Here is a 24576-nt window from a genome sequence, read left to right as displayed (position 1 = left end):
GAAAACACTGAACACGATGTTTACGGAAGCAACTGCACAGGAAAATGATGGTATGATTGCGTCGTACAATATTGCATGCATTACTGGTCACAAAGACCGGAAGTTCCACACTGTGGGAGAAACATTGCTTCGACCTGTCATTGAAGAAGTTCTGTCCGACTGTAATGCACAAGAAGTCCGACAATTATCTAGAAAATTCCACTTAGTAACAATACAATTTCTCGACGTATATGGCCACCGATGTCAAACATCAACTTGTTCAAATTCTCCGGTGTTCTGAATTTTCTATACAAGTGGATGAGTCAGCGGTTATAGATAACCAATGTTTGATGATATTTATGTTTGATATTTCAATGAATACCTTCAAACTTGTGAAGAAATGCTGTTCACAGAGAGCTTGCTGCTTGATTCAAAAGGTACATTTATTTTCAATATGCTTAAGCGTTTCCTTTCTGAACATCATATCCCTCTCACCAATAGTATTGCCTGTGCGTCTGATGGGGCCCCTTCCATGGTTGGAAGACACAGAGGTTTTTCATCTCTCCTAAAGCGTGAAATTTCTCATCAGATTTTAACAGTTCCTTGTGTGATACACCGGCAACATTTAGTGGCAAAAAATATCAATGGTTGGTTGAATGATCCGCTGCTGTTGGTCATCAAAACTGTGAATAAGCTGAAATCAAATTCCTTGTCTGATCGAATTTTCCGTCAACTGTGTCTGGATAATGATGATGACTTTGTAAGGCTTCTGTACCATACCGAAGTACGATGGCTGTCAAAGAGCAACTGTGTTGTTCGCTTTGTTAAACTGTTTCATGTGATCATATCTTTCTCTGAAAGTACTCTTCTGTCGGCTTCATTGATTGCTGCAAAGCGCGATATTTTTTGTCTGAGCGATATATTCACTAAATTTAATGATTTGATTAAGTTGTTGCAAGGAAAGCAAAAAATTCTTGTCGACTGTAAATCATTTATCACCGCCTTCATTTCGAAATTGGTCCTGTATAAAATAAACATTTCCAAACGTCAATTGCATCAATTTCTACAACTGGATTCTTTGAAAGATTAATTGGTTGATGAAGATATCGTTACCTATCGTGACTATCTACAATCATTGCATGATGACATGATGGAGCGGTTTCAAGATGTAATTGGATTGAATATTCCAAATTGATATAGCAAACCGTTTGAAGTCCAAGCAATCAATTGCGAAGACGACGTTCAGGAGGAGCTAATTGAATTGCTAAATGATAATGAGGCCACAATGCGATATCGGTTCCATGGCAAAGAAGGCTTGTGGTATCATGAAAGTATGCTGAATTCTTCCCCCAACTTATGGAAGCATTTGAAATTAATGTTGCTTACCTTCCCAACGTCGTACTTAGTCGAATCTGGTTTCAGTCAGGTTGGGACTTTACTTTCTAAAAGCAGAAGTGGACTGGATGTGGCCAAACGAGGAGATTTGCGATTAAAATTGACAAATTTGCAACCAAGGATCACCCTGGAAGCTAAGCATGGTGAGTTTGTTGAACATTTAATACATGTATCATTTTTCAATTTTATTTCATGAGAAACATTTAGCAATCGAAAACTTCATTCTTCTGAATAACGTTTCAACTCCGAATGCCCATTTGGCAAAATTCCATCTCAATAAATATTTCATATTTTAAGCAACCGTTCTGAATATACTTTATTTTTGCATCCTAAAAATTACTGCACAGGTGGGCGATGGGAACTTTTGTGCGTGGAAAAGTGGGCGATTAAGACAAAAAGGTTGGGAACCCCTGGTCTACACGAACGCTAACTGCTAGATGTATTCCTTCAATCTGAGTGAAATCCCTCAAACTACTGCTTGGATTTACCTGGGATTATACTTAAGGCGGTATACCTTCACGGAAATACGGACAAACCTCCATACCTTCCAGAACAAGATGAACTGAGAACTTTGTTCTTCTATCTTTATTCTCCTATCGACTGAAATTCTTTCTGGAACTTTCCTGCATACACTCCTTGTCTCTGACGACAGAATACACAGTGTATGGGGGTGCTGACCCATTACCTGGGATATCTCAGAAACACCTGCAGACATTAATTACTTCTACTTTTTTAATTCACCTTTACTCTAATTAAATATTTTAAATAACCTGAGACGCTCGTCCAGCCTTGGTTTTGTTTTCCTTTTCCTTTGATAAATACCCGCTGACTCAGAAACCTACAACGGATCCTTAGCTCCAGCCTCAGCTGTGAACTGAGAAACTAACGGATGACCAATTATAGCACTTACGCAGCGTACCTATTGGTTTCGATCGTCGGTGAACTAAATCCATCATATTATAGATAGATAGATAGATAGATACATACATACATACATACATACATACATACATACATACATACATACATACATACATACATACATACATACATACATACATACATACATACATACATACATACATAATGGTCCTGAAAGGTTAGAAAATCAGAGTAATTCCTATGCGGCACTGAATCCAAGTTCGAGGCTATCTACACTCTTCAATTGGAGTCTCAACGAAAATCAAAATTCTGCTGGTGCAGAAATTCCAGGTATTACCCCAGCAAGTCTAATGCTTGACTCTAGCGAAGAGCCAAATATACAAATAAGAGGATTAAAAAAAAGTTTAGTACATCTTTAATGACCAGTTACAATCGTTTCAGTACCACTCTGTTTTTAACGCCAAACGCGCACGCAAGGCTTCGATGTGAAAAGTCACTTGACTCCGCCAATTCTTTCTCTTACCCAACAAAGAAAGATGCTTTCTCGCGCTTTAGGTCTCATAACTGCATTTACTTTCTGAATATTGTATTTGAAGGGTATTAATATCAATAAGCCAAATGCCTTTGCGCATCTTTCATCACATATTTTCACTCACTTATTAAATATAGTTTTTGAAGAGTATTAATGTAAACAAGAAGAAAACAAAGGAAGTAAACAAAGTTGAATCTCCTCTACCTTTTACGCAAAGGAAATGAACACAGCTTTTTATATTTTTCGATATTTTCAATGGCTTTTATACAATTTACTCCCAATCTCTTTCTATGCGGACATTTGCAAAAAGAAAAATAACGGCCCATTATTTTTCTTCTTTATTCATCCTTTTGATTAAAAACACATGTTTTTGATCAAAGGGTAACTGTTTTTCCTTTACACCGGCTAAGTGTTTAATAGTTAACTCAGTAGCTTCTGCTGCTCTACTGAAACGTTTGGTTTACACTCACCACAATATTATTAAGTTGCCATGTATTTTTTTTTCACCATCAGATTCTCTCGGTGTCATAAATTCTTATACTACTTGGATTTGTCATAAACCAGTATCTTACATTTTGACAAGTATGTAAGTGCTTTTTTTTTTATTTTGAGAGTGCTACGTGTTGCTTCTGCATTTTCAATCTTCCATGCACTTAATGGTTTACTGCAAATTCTCATTTGTTAAAAATATATTCTAAAGATGTAAAATCATTACACTGCTAACAATAGTAATGTATGTCACCACATTTAACTGATATTAAAAATGTGTATTTATTTACTAACACGATAACAAGATAACAGAAAAGTAGAAGGCTGTCAAACGACAAAAAAAATTGAATTTTAATGAGGAATAGAATTTATTAAGAAAATGGGGTTTTTATCACACTCCTAGAGTCAAAGAAGCACTCCGTCGGTTACGACAACAAGGGCCCCAGCTGATACGATCAACGGAACAGCTTGCTCGTGCAATTAACGTGCAAGTGGCTGAGCACTCCACAGATACGTGTACCCTTAATGTAGTTCTCAGGGAGATTCAGCGTGACACAGAGCGGGACAAGGCTGGTCCTTTGACATACAGGTAATACGCGTTTTTTGTCAGCTGAGTGGACTGAAGTAACGTGAAATAAAGTGTCTTGCTCAAGGACACAACGCGTTGCCGGGAATCGAACTCACGACCTTGCGATTGTGAGCCGAATGCCCTAAGCACTAAGCCACGCGCCTTCACTATACTCCTAGAGTAGCATACAGGGTAAAGGTGAGAGAATGAATAAGAATTGAAACGAGAGTTCATTGTAGTTAAACATTGTTAAATTTATGTCTCTTTAAGCAAGACGAAAAATAGGGAGAATAAAAATGTCAATAAATAACAAGGAAATCTTCATGGCAATGGCTGTGCTACTATGAATATAATTATCAAAGAACTTCTGGAATAAAATACATGTAAGTCTTTTAAATGCTTTGTAAATTTATAAAATGTTGTTAAAACAGTATCATCGTTTTTAAAATAAAAAATGTGTAACTCTCATTAAGACAATTCAATGAAACAGTAAACCTGTTAAAGGTAGGCAAAGCTTTCGTTTTCGAAGCGCCACTTTCAAAGTGTGGCATGCACTATTTCATTTAGGAATTATCTGTCCATAATATTTTGCTATCAAATATAAAGCGAGAAGTCTTTAGATAAGAAATTTATCAATGGTTTAACCCGTCGTTCTGAACGGGTGAAACACTCTCTATAATCAATAAAACTGCTTCCATTTTTGCAAACACGTGTGTGCGTGCGCGCGCACACCCACAAGACGCATTGGTAGACAGTTTAGAAGATGGAATAAAATACTGATTCTTTATTACCCACAAGGGGCGACGAAGAGGGGACATTACAAACATTGGGGACATAGAACATCACAATTACAAAAATGAAAGATGGATTTTGAAGATGATAATATGAAAGCGATGCTAAAGGCCCCATCCGTTAGCATCACTTACCTGTCCTTTGGTTTTCACCGTCACTTAAATGTTCATTCCCAATACGAATACCTTCCTTATCCATTCTTACTCCGAAATACTCCTCCATATTTTCCACGAATTCATCGCTCATTCTTGTGTCTTTCACCTCCCAATTCTCCCTTTCACACCTGAACACAAACTCATCTATTCTCTTCTTTTCAATCACAGCATACCTGGTCTCACCAACTTCGCACCATTTATACTCTTCCATTATCCTTTTAACTTCTTTCTGTTCTGTCATAGTACAAATGTTCGGCCTGATATCAAAGATGGAATAAAATACTTTGCTGTATTCTTTATTCTGGGTCTATATGCTCTAAGTTTATTTCCTGCTGACGTTGAATTTGCCTTTCCTCATAAAATACCTCTCTCTCTATCTATCCATCTATCTATCTATCTCTTCTACGCTTCGTGTGTGTCTTCATGAGCGAGATAACAATGAAAGTGGTGTTATGTAAATGAAATCTTGGTGTCTGCAGATGTAAATGAAATCCTGGTGTCTGCAACGGAAGTCTGTCGTTTGTTTGAACTTACAAAAGCTTCTCATATCCACTTCCACTGGCCTTCGATTATAGCAAGGAGGTACTGTGCCGGCCACTTTAATGCAACTTTTCGTTGATGATTTCACAGATCAGTGTCAATGTGAGCCAATATTACTAAAGGTATATTAGGAATTCTGTGGGGTGACCAGGGTGATCGACGTGCTCAGACGCAACGTCCCACAATGATGCTTGCCTCTGTCTCTTGCCCGTTGAAGCTTACCTACAAGTAATTGGGTTTACTAACGCAGTACCCTAAAAGCTAGTTTCCTCGCATTTTACCAACAAAACATTAAGTAATTTCTTTGTGAATTTAAAACCCATCGACTCCGATCAGCCCGGTTTAATCAGCCTGTCCATGCTATCTTCCAGGAGGTGATCCACTGCCACGTATAGACAATTCGTGAAGCTACAAGTAAAAGTGGATACCAAGAGGGAACCATTGACAAAAAAACTGTTCCCAAAATGACTTGACTGTATTCCAACATAAGTGTAACACATTTATGTGGCTTATAAATTAGCTGTAATAGTAGCAGATGTATCAGCGACAATGAAATCGACTAAACAATGGGAAAGTATGCAAATCAGCTTGTTAAATAATTATTTTAAAGAAAAAATATAAGCTCGTGATTTACCTAGCATTACTCTGGAATAAATTGCCTTAGTTTAACTATTAACGACTTTTATATATATAAAAAAAATTACCAGTTTAACTTACTTCGCAGTATTGCAATAATTTTACTGTTTTTATCAGTTATCGGTTTTGTTAAATTTATGCAACTTTGTACAGAACTCCAACGAAATCAATATATAGTTACAATATTAAAAAAAAACTTACAACAATTACAACTAGGTCTACAGAAATTCAGCCTTAGAAAAAACCATGGATCCGCTTCTGTGATTTTTTCTTAAAACTACTGCCAGTGTTAATTGATATCCATTACTTCTTTGTTACAGTGTTGCTAAAATTACTTCTATACACAGGTGTTAGACTTTGATTGAATAAATCTCATCATCTATCTTTTACGTGTTTCAGTCTTTGGACTGCAGCAAACCTGGGGCACTGCCTTGAAGGGCTTAGTCGAACAAATAGACCCCAGGAATTACTCTCCAGCTTAGTTCTTATTCTGTCGGTCTCTTTTTGCCAAATTGAGCTACGGGTACGTAAATAAACCAAGTTGTTAAGCGGTGGTGAGTACAAATACAAAAACACGGTCACATAAATATGTGTATTATGCATATAAAGAGATATACATATATATATATGCATATATATGCATATACATATATATATGCATATATATGCATATACATATGCGTATATATATGCATATATATATATATATATACATATATATGTGTATATATATATGTATACATATGCATATATATATATGTATATATATATATATATATATATATATATATATATGTGTGTATACATATGCATATATATATATGTATATATATATATATATATGCATACATATATGTATACATATGCATATATATGTGTACATATGCATATATATATATATGTATATATATATGTATACATATGCATATATATGTATACATATGCATATATATATATACATATGCATATATATATATATGTATATATATATGCATATATATATGTATACATATGCATATATATATGTATATATATATATGTATACATATGCATATATATATATATGTACATATATATGCATATATATATATATATTATATATATATATATATATATATATATATATATATGTATATATATGTATGTATATACATCATCTCACAAGAGATGATAGATGTGGTAGTTTCCTATATATTTGTACTTTGGTTGGATGACGCTTCCACAAGAGATTTTGAGCTCTCATAAGGAGGCGAGTGTAAGTTCCATCCAATCGACTCTCAAGCTTCTTTGATAACGTCCAGGTTTCTGAGCCATATAGTAGAATTGGTTCGACTGTGGCCTTGAAGATTTCAAGTTTGAAGTCTCTACTTAGATTTGATGACCAGATCTTATGCATATCATTACAGGCTGACCAGGCCATACCCTTTCTAGTTAGAAAGTCTTTTCCAGATGATGATATGTATGACCCAAGATATTTGTAATCAGAAACCATATTTAAGGGCGCATTGTTGAGAGTGTGGATGATGCAATCACTGTTGGACAGGCACTTGTTTACATATTCAGTTTTGGCCTCATTGAGGTAAAGACCTACACAGTTTGAGGCTTGTTCAAGAGATTGTAAAAGAGACTGGGCATTGGAGAGAGAATAACTGATAAGAGCGATGTCGTCAGCAAAGTTAGTGTCTGTTAAGTATTCAGCTGGGTGTCTGGAACTTCTAGGTTTTTTTTCAAAGCCCTTACCATAAATAGTATCAACTGACATACGTAGCACATAGTCAACGACAATGATGAAGAAAAATGGAGCGAGTGTATCTCCCTGCAGTATTCCGGCTTTGATTGAGAAAGATGATGTTTCCCCATCAGGGGTTAAGATGGTTGAAGACGTAATCCATCAAAGACCTATCAGGCAAACATTCTGGGTCATCAATTAGAATCAAAGGGCGATCAGCTAAGAAGCGTTTAGAAAATTGGTCAACTCATTTTAAAAACCTTCTTGGAAAGAATGCCAAGATCCCTGATAACCCCACTCTTCCAAGTGTGCCTATATCAGATACGCTGGACATCAACACCTCCCCTTTTACCATATTTGAACTAACAGCAGCCACTAAACAACTGAAAGCCTCGAAAGCATTTGGTCCCGACAACATCCCAGCTATAATTTGGAAGGATGATAGATTTCACGTACTTTTGCTCAATCTTTGCAACCACACACTTTCCACTTTTGTAGCTCCAAAGATTTGGCACCAATCTCAAATCATCCCAATACCCCAAAAAGGTGATTTATCCCTCGTCACCAACTACAGGGGTATATCTCTAATGTCAATTGCTACAAAATTGTACAACAAACTGATTATATATATATATATAAATCCTAGGTTAGCAAGAATATTTATCGAAAAAATTCTTTGTTACCAGTCGTCTAGCGAGAAGGAAAAAATTTAGTCAATAGACTATACATTACTCAGAGAATAATACAGTGTACATTCAAACATATAAGAGATACCCCCAAAAATAGGATATCTGACTCACTAGAAAAAGCAGTTAAACTCCAAGCCACTAATTGTTGTAATTCTGAAAGTGAATGAAAACTAAAAACCTTTACCTTATTATCCTAGACCATGCATAGTTTAAATATAGATTGAAATAAAGTAATTCCAATCTATATCTAGCACTGCTTCTTCAGTGGGGTGCTTCTGTCTACCAAATTCACTCACAAGACTTTGGTCAGCCAGGATATATAGCAGAAGACATATACCATAGGTGCCACACAGTGGGACTGAACCCACTGGGAAGTCAGTTTCTTACCACATAGTCACATACACTTTTATTGTCAGTGTCCGACTTACGTAAAAGTAAGGGGACATCGTTGCAATGTGTTCACCACCCCGATAAAATCCCGTACATATTTCATCTACAGAATAATCTGATGCTGTTTACAAATTCGTTCTGATTGCTTAATCCTATCAAACATATACTTTTCTACTCTAGGCATGAGTCCGAAATATTTGGGGATGGTTCAGTCGATTAGATCGACCCCAGTGCTCAACTGATAGTTAATTTATCGACCCCGAAAGCGTGAAAGCCATAGTCGACATCGGTGGAATTTGAACTCAGAACGTAAAGACAGACGAAATACCTATTTCTTTACTACCCACAAGGCGCTAAACACAGAGGGGACAAACAAGGACAGACAAACGGATTAAGTCGATTATATCGGCCCCAGTGCGTAACTGGTACTTATTTAATCGACCCCGAAAGGAAGAAATTCAAAGTCGACCTCGGCGGAATTTGAACTCAGACCGTAGCGGCAGACGAAATACCGCTAAGCATCTCGCCCGGCTTGCTAACGAATCTGCCAGCTCGTCGCCTTCCCTACCGAACATATTGATTTATCTTTTGCTAAATTTATAGGCAGAGGCAGGTGAGGCTTACTGTAAGAAGTTTCCTTCCTAACGATATGGTTCCGGGTTCAGTTCCCCCCCCCCCGCAAGTGTCTTCTATTACAGTCCCAGGTCGACCAAAACCTGTGAAAGGAATTAATGGATGAAAACTAAAATATGTGTGTGTGTATTTGCATGTATGAGTATGTCTTCCTCCACCATCGCTTCACAACCGGTGTTGGATTGTTTACGTCCTAGTAACTTAGTGGTTCGGCAAAAAAACGACCCATTAAATAAGTTCTGGAGTCGATTCGTTCGACTAAAACACTTCAAGGCGGTGTCTCAGCATAACCGCAGTCAAATGACTGAAACAAGTAAAAGATAAAAATTAAACCCTCTACCTTTAATTCTAATGTACAACAGTCATATCTTCAAAAAAAAAGCACCGCAGAACCTCTTTTTCTGCTCAGTATATATTTAGAACAATTCACCCATGTAAAATTCACCTTTCACAAACATATGCATACAAGTGGATTTTCATTCGGTTCTGCAAACTTGCGACACCAGCCTTGCGCTTCCAACTTGTATCAAAGTGAACATGGCTATTTGAAAGTTTAATGCCCTTTCACTGTCACGGTTACAGTTCAGCACCAGCGTCAGAATATGAACCATTAACCTTACATCAGGTTGTTCAATATCCCATCTTAGTGGGCCTGAACGCAGAATCCACGAGGCTACAAAGGGAGCTTCTTAACCACGTAGCCGTGCCTTTCAGATATCGTCTTTATGTCCTCTTTATAGAATGAAATGAAGAAATTTTGTCGTCAATGATTTAAGGGAAGCAGTTTCAATTAAGAACTGACATTCTCTTTCATAAACTAAAATTATTACATACCAAAGGACAAGTACAACATAGATTTTCCAGAATCTCTTGTTCCAAAGCCTTTCCGGCTTACTGACTTTTCTGAACCACAGTTGATCACCCTGGTCAACATGCTTTAATTTAAATGCTATATTGAAAAGTAATGTTTGTTGCTACTTCAACATGGTTGTTCCGTACGGAACAGCGTTACTACTATTTTTTAACCCCAGGAGAACACCTCTTCCAGTTGGCAAACGACACAATCTGTGTTCGGTATATTGCGAGAAGGGGAGCGAACCTCCTACCATTTAGTGATTTGATAGGACCAAAAGACCCTGGTTTCAGAGTATTTGCTCTTCCTCAGTACTGGACACCTGTCCGCTAGAGATAGCAGTCGTTTGCCCCAACTCGCAATACAGGCGTCCAGTACTGAGGAAGAGCAAATACCTTGAAACCTGGCTGGTCTACTGGTCCTATCAAATCACTAAATGGTAGGGGTTCGATCTCCTGCTCGCAATCTATCGGAGACAGATTGTGTCGTTAACCAGCTGGAGGAGGTGTTTTCCTGGGGTTAAAAAATAGTAGTAATGCCGTTCCGTACAGAACAGTCATGTTGAAGTGGTAACAAACACTACTTTTCATTAGAGTAACTACATGCAGCTCTTATAGAAATTTTAGAACTAGCTGCTTTGCTTGTTGAAATCTATATATATTAATCATTAAATGAAATACAAGTACCTGTACAATAATATAAATGATACAAGTTTATTAATGCTGTTGTGTAGGTAGCGAGCTGGCAGAATCGTTAGCGCGCCGGGTGAAATGCTTAGCGGTATTTCGTCTGCCGCTACGTTCTGAGTTCAAATTCCGCCGAGGTCGACTTTGCCTTTCATCCTTTCGGAGTCGATTAAATAAGTACCAGTTACGCACTGGGGTCGATATAATCGACTTAATCCGTTTGTCTGTCCTTGTTTGTCCTCTCTGTGTTTAGCCCCTTGTGGGTAGTAAAGAAATAGGTATTTCGTCTGCCGCTAAGCGGCATTTCGTTCGTCTTTACGTTTGTGAGTTCAAATTCCGCCGGGGTCGACTTTGCCTTTTATTCTTCGGGGTGGATAAGATAAGTACCAGTTGAGCACATATTTCGATGTAATCTTCCCCGAAATTGCTAGTCTTCTGCTAGAATTTGAAACCATTATATTTACACTGATTAAGGTGGTGAGCTGGCAGAATCGTTAGCACGCCGGGCAAAATGTTCAATGGCATTCCTTCCGTCCTTATGGCCTCAGTTCGAATTTCGCCGGGGACGACTTTACCTTTTATCCTTCGAGGTTGATAAAATAAGTACCAATTGAGCACTAGGCTCGATGTAATCGGCTGGTCCCCCGCCACACACATACACACGCCAAAATTGCTGGCCTTGTGCCAACATGTGAAACCAATATACTTATAATGTATATTAAATTCCAAGCAAGCAAATTCGACAACTCACTTTTTATGGTACTAGCACATATCTCGAGATCTCATGAATGTTATACAAAATTTTACCCTTATCCTTTATAAAAAAAAAATACATGGTTTTGCCTTTAAGTCAAGAACACACATATTCAGAAATCGAAGCCACTGCAGCCAGACTTGTTAATAACCCACTCGCTCCGTTAGACAAGTTATCTGCCAACTAATAAGTGAAAATCATCTTTCCCTTCTATTTGTTTGTGACAAATATTTTTGTTTCTTTGAGTCTATTATGCAGTTTCATATACACACCAATTTAAAATAGTTATTAACAACAAGGGTTTTTTGTTGTATATTTATATATTTATTTATTATTTACTTCTTTATTCTCGTGCTTAAGAAGATGCTCTGTCTAGCTTCCGTTCGCGAGCAGAAACATTTGTTTTTAATTTTTCATATTCATTCGCCAACCCACATACACGCGTATAAATTACGCTGCAAGTACAGACCTGCACATGCACCACACACACACACCATAAGCTTACTCGCACGCATACACCACACATAAAACATACAACACATACACATATTGATATTTTTACGTTGAGAAACACAACATTGATAAATAGGTTGTAATAAAAATGTATATTAATGTTTTTCGAGACGTCGGGAAATTAAATGACTCAAGGATAAAAGAAATATAATATCTACGGTGTTTGCATTTCTTTACCTTTGAAGTTGAACAAAATGAATTCGTCACTTAGAATCGCTATACTCTGTCACTTCTCTCAGGAAAAGCATGAATTCCACTACACCCAAGTTCGTTTTCTCTCATAAATCAGAAGCATGTGACAGAAGTAAAGAAATTATTTTCATTATAATAATGGTTTCATTATTACTAAACATAAATGTTTTAAGTTTTGTATTTTTTTCTCTTACTTTTAGGAATTTAGAAGTTTAAACTTATTTTTCCAAACGAATAATAAAACAGGCTGTTCTTCTTGTTGCAGCTGTTGTTTAGCTCCATCTCCGATCCGATCCGGCTGACTTGTTATTATATTAAAGGTATTATCTTTCCGACTTTTATTTTATCTGAAAATACTACATTCTCCAATATTCTTTCTTCTTTTCATATAGTATGACTGTGTAATGAGGGCGATTTAGCCGCAATGTCTAGCCTGTTTGACGATCTGCAGAGACTTTTGTTGTTTCGTCCCAAATCAATCTTGATCTTGTAGACGTATAATCAAAAGTATTCCTACCATGACCACTACGTCTTTTTTTTTACATTCTCCAATGTGTATTTTTCTCTTTTAAGTCAAATAGAGTTTGATTTGAGGCCGATTCGGTTAGAATTTCTTGCGGGCTGAGCGATCAGGTAAAGGATTAAAATCGTGCTGCAAACTTAACACATCGAAAGCTAAACTCTTGTTTTACGGAACTTCTCAACATTAGCTTTAGTCCGGTTGAGGGCAAGCTGCGGCCTGCGGAATTTTTGAATGGCACGCCTAACAAAAATTTACCTTGAAATTTTTTAGTAGTGCGGCCCGCCAGATGATGAGTTATGTTGACATGCGGCGTGTTTCTCAAAAAATGTTGCCTAAAGCTGGTTTGACAAGATTCACATCATCTAAACGTTGATGTGAAGAATATATAAACTTCAAGCGTACCAAGTTTACAGCTAGGTTTCTATACTCATAGAAGATAATTTTCTTCGTCCACATCTCTAATAACATAAGAGAAAGGCATTGTTGTCACAAAAATCCATTTCTTCTCCTTGCAAGAAAAATAGGACTCTGTCTTCTTAGAAGTTACTAATCAATATTTTATGTTTACTTATTGTTTCTGATAGGTTCAAAGCCCTAGGTTTTGTGGTTGATAAATCAACTATCAGTAATATGCTGACTACTGTTCTTTCAATTAAATTTGTCTTATATTATGAACAAACAGTCTCGAAATACGACAAAAGGTATCAATAGTTATTATGATGACATTGTAGAAAAGAAATAGCTAAGTCAAAAACGTGTTCGATAAGCAACTCCTGAATCATGAGTTAGAATTTACAACAAATATTTTGTTGATTCAAGGCATTACACTTATCCTTTCAAGCCGCAATCTAATTAACTGTCGACAACATCTTTAAGTTTGCTTGCTACTTGGGAAATGTATCGGGAAGCAGTTCAGAATATTCGTACATGAAAAACCAAGTGAAGTGAGGTCATATCGAGAGTTTTATTTTTTTAGTGCAAAGAACTCCTCCTTCTTTGGCCATTATCTAATGGTGCAGTTAATTAAGAGATTCAAGTATTCCCATTGGTTATTCATGCCGGAAGTTACATACCGGATTGTCGATCAATTAAAATGACCAAGTTCCTGATCGGAAGACGATGTAATGATAACTGTTGTTGTTATATCCTCAGCTAATCGTAATCGAGCAGACTCATGATACCTAGGTCGTCAATTGCATAACTACACATATCCGTTAATATTAAGGGTAGAAAATTTAGAAATATTTCCATACTGGTGGCTAGCATGCGAAATAAAGTCAATAGACAACATATTTTCATACATAGTAGTGTACAAACAATTTACGTATTTATACACGAAAGAGGTGACCTTTAACAGGACACCTTACATGCTAGAAAGGACACTTAAAGAGGACACTTAAACAGCAATTTCAAAGGGAATGAAAATTAAAAATATTTTTGTAGTTATCCTCAGACTCGAGTTTCTGTATCAATGGACAAAAAAATTTGCCATACGTATATCTTCAGTGAGGGCGCAAATATTAATGCATATTTATGCAGCAAATAGCACCGAAAATACACGTGCTACAGACTTATACATTATAATTTTCAAATCCACCGCGCAAGCGCAGTTACGAATCAAATTACCCGCTCTGATACAGGGAGGACTTGTCATTTGAAGTACAGTGTGGAAGTCTGAAAACAGTATCTTTTCCACTTTTCAACTTGTCCCTACATGCCTGTAGATTATGGCTCTGATCATAGTAGAGGAGAAAATATGTGACGAAATTAGTCAAACCAAACACCCATCCTCTCAAGTAAAATGCACATCAGAGTTGGATTACATCTCCAACGTCTCCTTCTCTGAGTTAACGATCTACTCTACGACAGCTTTAGTCACACACGAACACACACACACATAATAGAAATAGTTTTCAAAGAAAGACTACACGAGGTATAAATAGGGGAAAAGTAAAAAGAAAACGAAGAAAATGCACATTAGATAGAAAAACAATGGTTTTTTTAAGAAAAGCAAAGATATATGCATAGAATTAGATGATTTGAGGTGGAATAATGAAGTATAAAAATCCCTATTATGAATCATTATAGAGATTCAAAGTCATACCGGTATTGTCAGAGTTGATCACTGACTTTGAATGTCAGTGATCAGCTCTGGTGATACCGCTATGACTTTGATTCTCTATAATGATTCATAATAGGGATTTTTATACTTCATTATTCCACCTCAAATCATCTAATTGTATGTATATATCTGCTTTTCTTAAAAAACCATTGTTTTTCTATCTAATGTGCATTTTCTTTGTTTTCTTTTTACTTTTCCCCTATATATATATATATATAAACATGACGAGCTTCCGCACAATTTCCGTCTGCCGAATTTACTCACAAGGTATTATTAATGGGCCCGTGGTTGTAGTAGAAGACACATGCACAAAGTGCTGTATGGTGGGCCTGAACCCAGAATACACGAGGCTACAAAGGGAGCTTCTTAACCACGTAGCTATGCCTTTCAGATATCGACTCAACTGATTATTCTATTTTCTCTTCCCACGCCAACCGAATTTCGAAAGTTCAAACTGTACTAAATTTACGCAGCAGTTCTCATTCCTAGTTGTTATTCTTCAACAATTTGTAAAGGTTTATATACGATGTATTTTTCTCAATGTTAATATTTTTGTGAAAACGTTACCTGTAATTAGCTGGCAGGCTTGCCTCCCATGACGTCCACAACGCTACTGCTTGTCAGTTTCGTGTCAACTATGCACGATCGATCGTGCATAGTAAATAGTTTTGTTGTTTTACCGCATTAAGGGCAGTGGATTGGTAGAATCGTTAGAATATCGGAGAAAATGCGATATTCTTCTGAATGAATGCGTTCTGTGTTCAGATACCACTGAGGTCATCTTTTTGTCTTTCATCCGTTTCGGAGATCGATAAGATAAAGTACCAGTCAAACTGTAGTATCGATGTAATCGACAAACCTCCCTCCTTCAAAACTGCTAGTCTTGTTTTTAAATCAGAAATCATTATTTACATCACTATAATGTGTGCGTATGTGTGTGTGTGTGTGTGTGCGTGTGTGTGTGTGTGCGTGTGTGTGTGTGTACGTGTGTGTGTGTGTGTGTGTGTGTGTGTGTGTGTGTGGAAAGTGATTGTTTGTCTCTGATATTTTAATTGCTGAGATTTATTGCAAACTGCCATTTTAGTATTAGAGCTTCTAGCATTTTACATTTAACTTAAATCATATCAAAAAACTTTATATTGCTTCCAGTCTTCTGATAGATATCCCGTTGTTTTTGTTGTTGTTGTTTACGGTGGTGATCGTGATAGTGATGGTGATTAGTTATAGGAGAAGAAAGGGAAAGAGGAGGGGGAGGAGGAAAGTTATGATAAAGACAATGACCGCGATAGTGATATCGTTAGTGATGTAGTAGTTACCGTCGCCACCAGCGTCGCCGTTGTCGTAGGAGGTGGTGATAATTTGTTAATTAAACGTGAAGCCTAGGGCTGACTTTTTCTTCAGCAGGTAAACAACTCAATGCCTACAGCAAAATACGTTATTACGAGCCTGTGCATGTAACAAGAGATAGACACTTTATACACTCGGCCATTACTCCAAGGATGGATAACATCATCTTCAACACCCCCCACCATTACCACCGAATAGCAGCAGAAACAACAACTAATATTTGATATTGATGGCACTGCGTAGAAGAAATATGAAACTGTGATGCCATGTCTTTTGCAAAGCAATTTATGGCGACGCTTCATGCTGGGAATGAAAATTTGATTGCAAACTATGACCTTTGTAGTGTCTGATTTAGTGTTTCATTGTCCTGATTTCAAATTCAAACAGTTTTACATTTGTCTTTCGTTCCTTGGGGGTAATTGAGTTAAGTTCTAACGGAACAGTGGTGTGTTTTAATTGATTACATTTTAATCATTTGCTCAAAGGGGTTTTGTCTGTGGAAGTGCAGACTATCATTGTTTCTTATAAGAATGGTCGTACTTTCTTCGACAGTACATATGCTAAAATTTAGTTTTATTAGAAGTGGATTATCAGAATTGTAAGAGCGTCGAACAAAATGCTTTGTGATATTTAGTTACGAACTGTTTACGTTCCGAATTTAAAACTCGCCGAGATCAGCTTTGCTTTTCATCCTTTCGGAATCGGTAAAATAAATACCAATTAAGTACAGGAGTCTGTGTAATCGATTGAAAACCAAAACTCTTCCCTTCAAAATTGTATGGAATTCATGATTCTTGGAGATATGTTTGTGACTTATTGAACAAGAAAATTTCACAGCCGGCAAGCCAAAGGAAAAGTAAGGAAAAAAATGTCAGAAACAGTGATACCGAAAAATAAAAGAAATAATTGATGTTATTATTAATGATTAAATAATTGAGGCGCAGGAGTGGCTGTGTGGTAAGTAGCTTGCTAACCAACCACATGGTTCCGGGTTCAGTCCCACTGCGTGGCATCTTGGGCAAGTGTCTTCTGCTATAGCCCCGGGCCAACCAATGCCTTGTGAGTAGATTTGGTAGACGGAACTGAAAGAAGCCTGTCGTATATATGTATATATATATGTACGTGTGTGTGTTTGTGTGTTTGTCCCCCTAGCATTGCTTGACAACCGATGCTGGTGTGTTTACGTCCCTGTCACCTAGCGGTTCGGCAAAAGTGACCGATAGAATAAGTACTGGGCTTACAAAGAATAAGTCCCGGGGTCGATTTTCTCGACTAAAGGCGGTGCTCCAGCATGGCCGCAGTCAAATGACTGAAACAAGTAAAAGAGTAAAAGAAAAGAGAGAGTTATTGTTTATTCTCGAGCTATACTGATTGACCAAACCCATGGTCGAAGTCTTTCTTGTTACGACCATCCAGCCTTTTTATCAGAACCAGTGTACTCAAGAAGCGTATTTTTTCAAGATAATGGAGTGTAGTTACGAAAGAATTAGCTGCATTTTCTAGCCAGTCGAAGCGCAAGCGTGGCTGAGTGGTAAAGAGGCGTGCTTTTAAACAATATGTTCTGTCTCAATGCGCTGCACCTTAGTCAAGTATCTTCTGCTATAGCCCCGGATCGACCGATTCTTTGTGAGTGAACTCGGTAGATGGAAACTGTGTGGAATCTTATGAATATATATGTATGTGTCAGCGTCGTTGATTCTGTGTTTGCCATTATCATCATCATTTAACAACCGATATCGATTTCTTTATGCCGCCGTAACATAGCGGTTCAGCAAAACAGACTGATAGAATAATTGGTAGACCTTAAAAATATCATAGTATTGGGCTCGATTTTTTCGACTAAAACTGAGACAAATAAACAATAAAAGATGAAAACCGAGAAGAGGCTCCGTATTTTGGCGCATTCACCGGTCGAGATCTTTATATAAATAATGGATGGCGCTTAACGTTAGAAAAAGGAAAACATTTGATGGGATTTAATGCTTACAATTTTGTAAACTTACTGGGAATTATTTTATTAATCCTAGAAAAATAAAAGCAAAATAGGAGTTGAACATAAAGCAAAAAATATGTAATTAATACTAGTAATTAATTAATACTAGTAATTAATTAACATTAGTACTTAATTCTAGTAATTAGTACTAGAAAGCTTTCTGATTTAGGCACAACACTAGTAGTTTTGAGGGAATGGGATTAGCCAATACCAGTCAACCCACTTTTGATTAGTACTTCATTTTATCGACAATTTGAATGAAACGCGAAGTTGTCAGCAGGATTTGAACTCAGAACCTAAAGATCTAGAACTAACACTCGCAAGGAATTTTTCTGATGTTCTAGTAATTTAACCAGCTCACCACCTTAATTAAAAATAACAGTGTATATAATCTGAGAATCTACTATTTCTGCAAACGTAGTTTTGTTTTATAATGATATTTGGTCGCTAATTAGCCGTCATCAGTAAACATATTGGAAATGAATATCTGTGATGCTAAAGGCGGTGAGGTGGCAGAAACGTTAGCACGCCGGGCGAAATGCGTAGCCGTATTTCGTCTGCCGCTACGTTCTGAGTTCAAATTCCGCCGAGGTCGACTTTGACTTTCATCCTTTCGTAGTCGATAAATTAAGTACCAGTTGCGTACTAATCGACTGGCCTTCTCCCCAAAAATCTCGGGCCTTGTGCCTAGAGTAGAAAAGAATATTTGTAATGCTAAGATTTTAAGATCATTAGTTATTTTATTCAGTGGACATATACAGGGATGGAAACCACATCACAGTGTTCAAACGTCCATATTTTCCTCCTCTTCTCGCCACTGGCTATAGAAGCACTACTGTCACTGAATTTATAATGGAGTCGAGGGGATGGTCAAGACAATAGAATGCCAGATTATATGAAATATTGTATTTAGTTTCATCCTTCAGAGTTAAGTGTTGAAATTCTGTCGGGTTTTGACATGTCTTTCATCTTTCCGACATCGACATCTGTTTGGGTATGTGCACGAATACATTAATATTGATTTTAAATTTTGGCACAAGGCCAGCAATTTCAGGAAGGAGATAAAGTCGATTACATAAACTCCAGTGTTCAACTGATACTTACTCTATTAACCCCCGAAATGAGGAAAAGCAAAGTAGACTTCGGTGGAATTTGAACTCAGAACGTAGAGATGGACGAAATTCCGCACAGAATTTTGCTTGGAATGTTAACGATTCTGCCAGCTCGCCACCTTTGGTAAATGAGTAATAATTTTTTCTACTGAAGGCACAAGGCCTGAAATTTTGGGGGCGTTGACTAGTCGATTACATTGACCACAATGCTCAACTGGTACTTATTTTATCGGCCCCGAAAGGATGAAAGACAAAGTTGACCTCGGCGGAATTTGAACTCAGAACATAAAGACGGATGAAATGCCTGTTTCTTTACTACCCACAAGGGGCTAAACATAGAGGGGGCAAACAAAGACAGACAAACGGATTAAGTCGATTACATCGACCCCAGTGCGTAACTGGTACTTAATTTATCGACCCCGAAAGCATGAAAGACAAAGTTGACCTCAGCGGAATTTGAACTCAGAACATAAAGACGGATGAAATGCCCGTTTCGTTACTACCCACAAGGGGCTAAACATAAAGGGGGCAAACAAGGACAGACAAACGGATTAAGCCGATTACATCTACCCCAGTGCGTAACTGGTACTTAATTTATCGACCCCAAAAGCATGAAAGGCAAAGTCGACCTCGGCCGAATTTGAACTCACAACGTAACGGCAGACGAACTACGGCTACACATTTCGTCCGGCGTGCTAACGTTTCTGCCTTAGTAAATGAGTAATGATGCCACTAATTAACTGTCGTAATGGAGAATGCCTGGGCTGTGACGAAATAGTTAAATGAATTACAGTAATTAGTTTAATTAATCGCGGATCCGAGTTCATATCACGTCAAGAATCGCTTAGGTTTCTATCTTGCCCGAATCACTAAAATAAACAGAAAGAGGTTTTCTTTCTTTTTTTTCTTTTACTTGTTTCAGTCATTTGACTGCGGCCATGCTGGAGCACTGCCTTTAATCGAGCAACTCGACCCCGGGACTTATTCTTTTGTAAGCCCAGTACTTATTCTACCGTTCTCTTTTGCCGAACCGCTAAGTAACGGGGACATAAACACACCAGCATCGGTTGTCAAGCAATGTTAGGGGGACAAACACAGACACACAAACACACAGGCACACACACACATATATATATATATATATATTTATATATATATATATATATACATATATACGACGGTCTTCTTTCAGTTTCCGTCTACCAAATCAACCCAGAAGGCTTTGGTCGGCCCGAGGCTATAGTAGAAGACACTTGCCCAAGGTGCCACACAGTGGGACTGAACCCGGAACCATGTGGTTGGTTAGCAAGCTACTTACCACACAGCCACTCCTGCGCCTTGGTTGTTGTTTGTTTTGTTTTTTTTTTACATTTACAAAATGTCGAAACTATATGTAAGCGATGTAGTTAACGGTACTTGACTGGTTCTTCTTTTATTGAACGTGAAACATGAAACCTATCTCTTTAGAACTTGAACTCAGAATGCATATTCTACTATTTCTGAGAAAGAAACGGTAATAAGTGGGTATGTATTCAGTAGTGTCTTCTCATCACCTACAGAATTCCGTCTTCTCCAAAATCAAAGAAGCCATAACTGAATATATGTATGTAAATTTTCTTTCCCTCCAGGCCAAATAATGAACCAGACATAATTTTTGAATAATCTTAATTCGTGTAGCTTCCTTTTCTTAAGTATATATATATCAGATATTTACTGGTATTAATGTCATTTTTCTAGAAGGCTAAAGCATCCTACGAACTTTGCACTTAATCTACACCGTACAATAACCTCGACGCCAAAAAACATGCTTTCATTAAAGGACAAAGGTGAATGTCTCTTAGAACTTCGATTTTTTACCAGGACATTCATAAGATCATTGATTAACTTTAGTCTGAAAACAGAATGGAGGGAAATACCTGTTCTGAGATGAAGTCGTACTTTACCTCAAGTAACATTCCTATACGATAAATATACTACCAACATCGAAGTTTTACGTCTTGTGCAACAGCGCAAGAAAATAGTTGCAGCATGCCTGAACTAAAAACCTGCACCATATGTTCTTTTCCATTTTGTATCTGCTGTAGAACATGACAGAAATTTGGCCAAGGTATACGATAGCCTGACGATATTTAAAAACATCACTTGTTAAGGTTATCTCTGCAGAATTTTCATAGAAATTATAGCCAACACCGATTTTCTTACAACGTTTCATATCCGAGACGCATAATGGAAACAATGAGATTATAAGATCGAAGATGAAAAGTGGGTAATGAGCATATATGAGATATTTCAGGATGTTATGCTTCTTCATTAGCACACATCCAACCCATTAATCATCCATGAACACATTGATTAAATGGCCACTAAATATAGCGATGTAACGTTATTGGATATACTAATTCTACATATTGGAAGCTGGTACGTAAATATTCTTTGCTGCTCAAGGCACAAGGCCCGAAATTTTGGGGGAGGGAGCCAGTCGATTAGATAGACACCAGTGCGTAACTGGTACTTAATTTATCGACGTCGAAAGGATGAAAGGCAACGTCGACCGCGGTGGAATTTGAATTCAGAACGTCAAGACAGAAGAGATATTGCCAAGCATTTCACCCGGCGTGCTAACGTTCCTGCCAACTCGCCGCCTTATGAATCTTTTCTACTCTAGGCACAAGGCCCGAAATTTTGGGGAAGGGGGCCAGTCGATTAGATCGACCCCAGTACGATTCTGATACTTAATTTATCGACCCTGAAAGGATGAATGGTAAAGTCGACATCGGCGGAATTTGAACTCAGAACGTATAGACAGACGAAATACCTATTTCTTTACTACCCACAAGGGGCTAAACACAGAGGAGACAAACAAGGACAGACAAACAAATTAAGACGATTATATCGACGCCAGTGCGTAACTGGTACTTATTTAATCGACCCCGAAAGGATGAAAGGCAAAGTCGACCTCGACGGAATTTGAACTCAGAACGTAGCGGCAGACGAAATACCTATTTCTCTACTACCCACAAGGGGCTAAACACAGTAGGGAAAAACAAGGACAGACAGAGGGATTAAGTCGATTTTATCGACCCCAGTGCGTAACTGGTACTTAATTTATCGACCCCGAAGGAATTTGAACTCAGAACATAGCAGCAGGCGAAATACCGCTGAGCATTTCGCCCGGCGTGCTAACGATTCTGCCAGCTCGCCACTTTACGGGTACATAAATATTAATAACTTGCAGGAACACGGTATTTCGTCATGCAATCATAATCTGCTACAAAGTATATTAAACGTTTTTATTAGTCAACACCGTGTTCTACTGTGTTAGCTGTGCACTTTACATCACTTGTTAAGGTTATCTTGATAGATTTTCTATAGGAGTTATAGCCAGCATTGATTTTGTTACGATGTTTCTTCTGTGAGACACATGATGTAAACAAACAATGAGATTGAAGATGAAAAATGGGTAATAGGTGTTTATGCCATATTTCAGGATGTAACTGTACAATCACCGTTGGACACGGTACTGACATGTAAAAACGTTTAATATTCTTTGTAGTATATTATGGTTGCCTTACGAAATACCGTGTCCTTACGGGTTATGTAAAAAATGCTTCACGCTTTAATAAACCTGAATCTATCTTGGCATCCGTCAGTCGTAATAGAAATCTTTAGTTATGGCCAGGGCAAAAAATCCCTTGCACCTTACAGGATTTCTTGCTAAAGACCCATCATACCTGTACCTAACTGGAGTATAGAGTTTTGTATAACACTCCACTATAATGAGTTAGAGAATTGCGTAATCAGTGAGAGCTTTGTTATCATAACGTGCTATGTTCACCTATGTCTTTGTGCATGAAGTAGACAGCTGAAAGCCTTTTCTAGTACCTCAGTCTAGAGTCCCTAGTGTTCCCTTTAAACATATTATTCTATATGGGTTCTGGTTTCCCTTTATGATTAAAGGCTCCTGTTGTTAGCGCCATGTGTGAAATGAAAAAGCAGTTCTATGATCAAAGGAGTTTCATCCTTGAGCACTCCCTACTTTTCTCTACCTATGATTACAATGTCTGCGTAGTTTCTCTTTTTACGACAATAATGTGTAATGGGAAGCGTATTTCGTCGTTCTTTCCTGCAAGCTGAACAACTGCGTAGATATTGATTGTAATTAATCATTGCTAATCCCATCATGCAATGGTTAATCTTATATTGGGAGTGAAGGCAGTATTGTTATATTGTAGTCTGAACATACTGGAGTCTTTACAAATTCCGTCTGTTTTGTTTCGCTTTTTTTTTCTTTTACTTTATGCAGAAACTAACGCATGTAATCCGTAAACAACCAAAGAAAAAGCCTTTCTGCAGCCACCCAACCTAGCAAAAATAACAGCCTAATCGTCCTCAAATCACATCCAATCGTCTTTAAAAAAAAAGAGAAAAATTGTGAACGTTAGAGTCAGAGGTACACTCAAGTACATTTGTATGTTCAAGGTTGCAAGACCTTCGATCATTGGTGTGCTTGATCATATTATATACGTTACTAATGAGAGAAACTTGAAATCATAACCAATAGAGGGAAAACATACAATATTCAACCAGGACACTGGAGATTCTAGACTGAGGAGGAGTACTGGAAAACTTGTCTATTGTGTTCTTTATGCCCAAAGACTCGTTAAAATGACGACGTAAAGGTTAACTCGGTTTGAGTTAATGCATAACAGCCATTGCCGTCTCGTCTTTTGTTCAGACACAGTATATATATATATATACATATATATATATGACCACATTGTCTAATATATCCGTTCGTTTTTAACATGGAATTGTGCGATTTAAATATTTGGTTACTTTCTCTAGTGGGATGGATGATCCCATAAAGGCTCTCTTGTTGGCTCGTCACATTCTAGGTGTGTGTGGGTGTGTGTGTGTGAGAGAGAGAGAGAGAGAGAGAGATCCACCCTCTTCGCCCCAGCCTTCCTCTGCAGACACTAAACATACCCACTCCCCTCCAACAAGAAAACAGAAAACAGACATACAGGATTCCCGTCCCTCAGATTTATTTGTAGGATTTATTTGAAATATTG

At 37.5% G+C, this 24576-nt stretch overlaps 1 protein-coding gene across 1 annotated transcript; it reads left to right on the top strand.

The window, feature by feature from the left end:
- The first annotated feature begins 433 nt into the window (after positions 1-433).
- Positions 434-1069, top strand: LOC115209540 (protein FAM200A-like). Its single transcript, XM_029778008.1, has one exon. The coding sequence runs from the start codon at positions 434-436 to the stop codon at positions 1067-1069; it is 636 nt and encodes a 211-aa protein (XP_029633868.1).
- Positions 1070-24576: the final 23507 nt, after the last annotated feature.

Source organism: Octopus sinensis, linkage group LG1 (assembly GCF_006345805.1).
Source record: "Octopus sinensis linkage group LG1, ASM634580v1, whole genome shotgun sequence".
NCBI lineage: Eukaryota > Metazoa > Mollusca > Cephalopoda > Octopoda > Octopodidae > Octopus > Octopus sinensis.
Note: the sequence above shows the minus strand (reverse complement) of the source record. Positions and strands in the feature narration are given on the sequence as shown.

Excerpts from the sequence above, each read along its gene's own strand:
- LOC115209540 (XM_029778008.1), top strand. The coding sequence starts at position 434 with ATGCTTAAGCGTTTCCTTTCTGAACATCATATCCCTCTCACCAATAGT.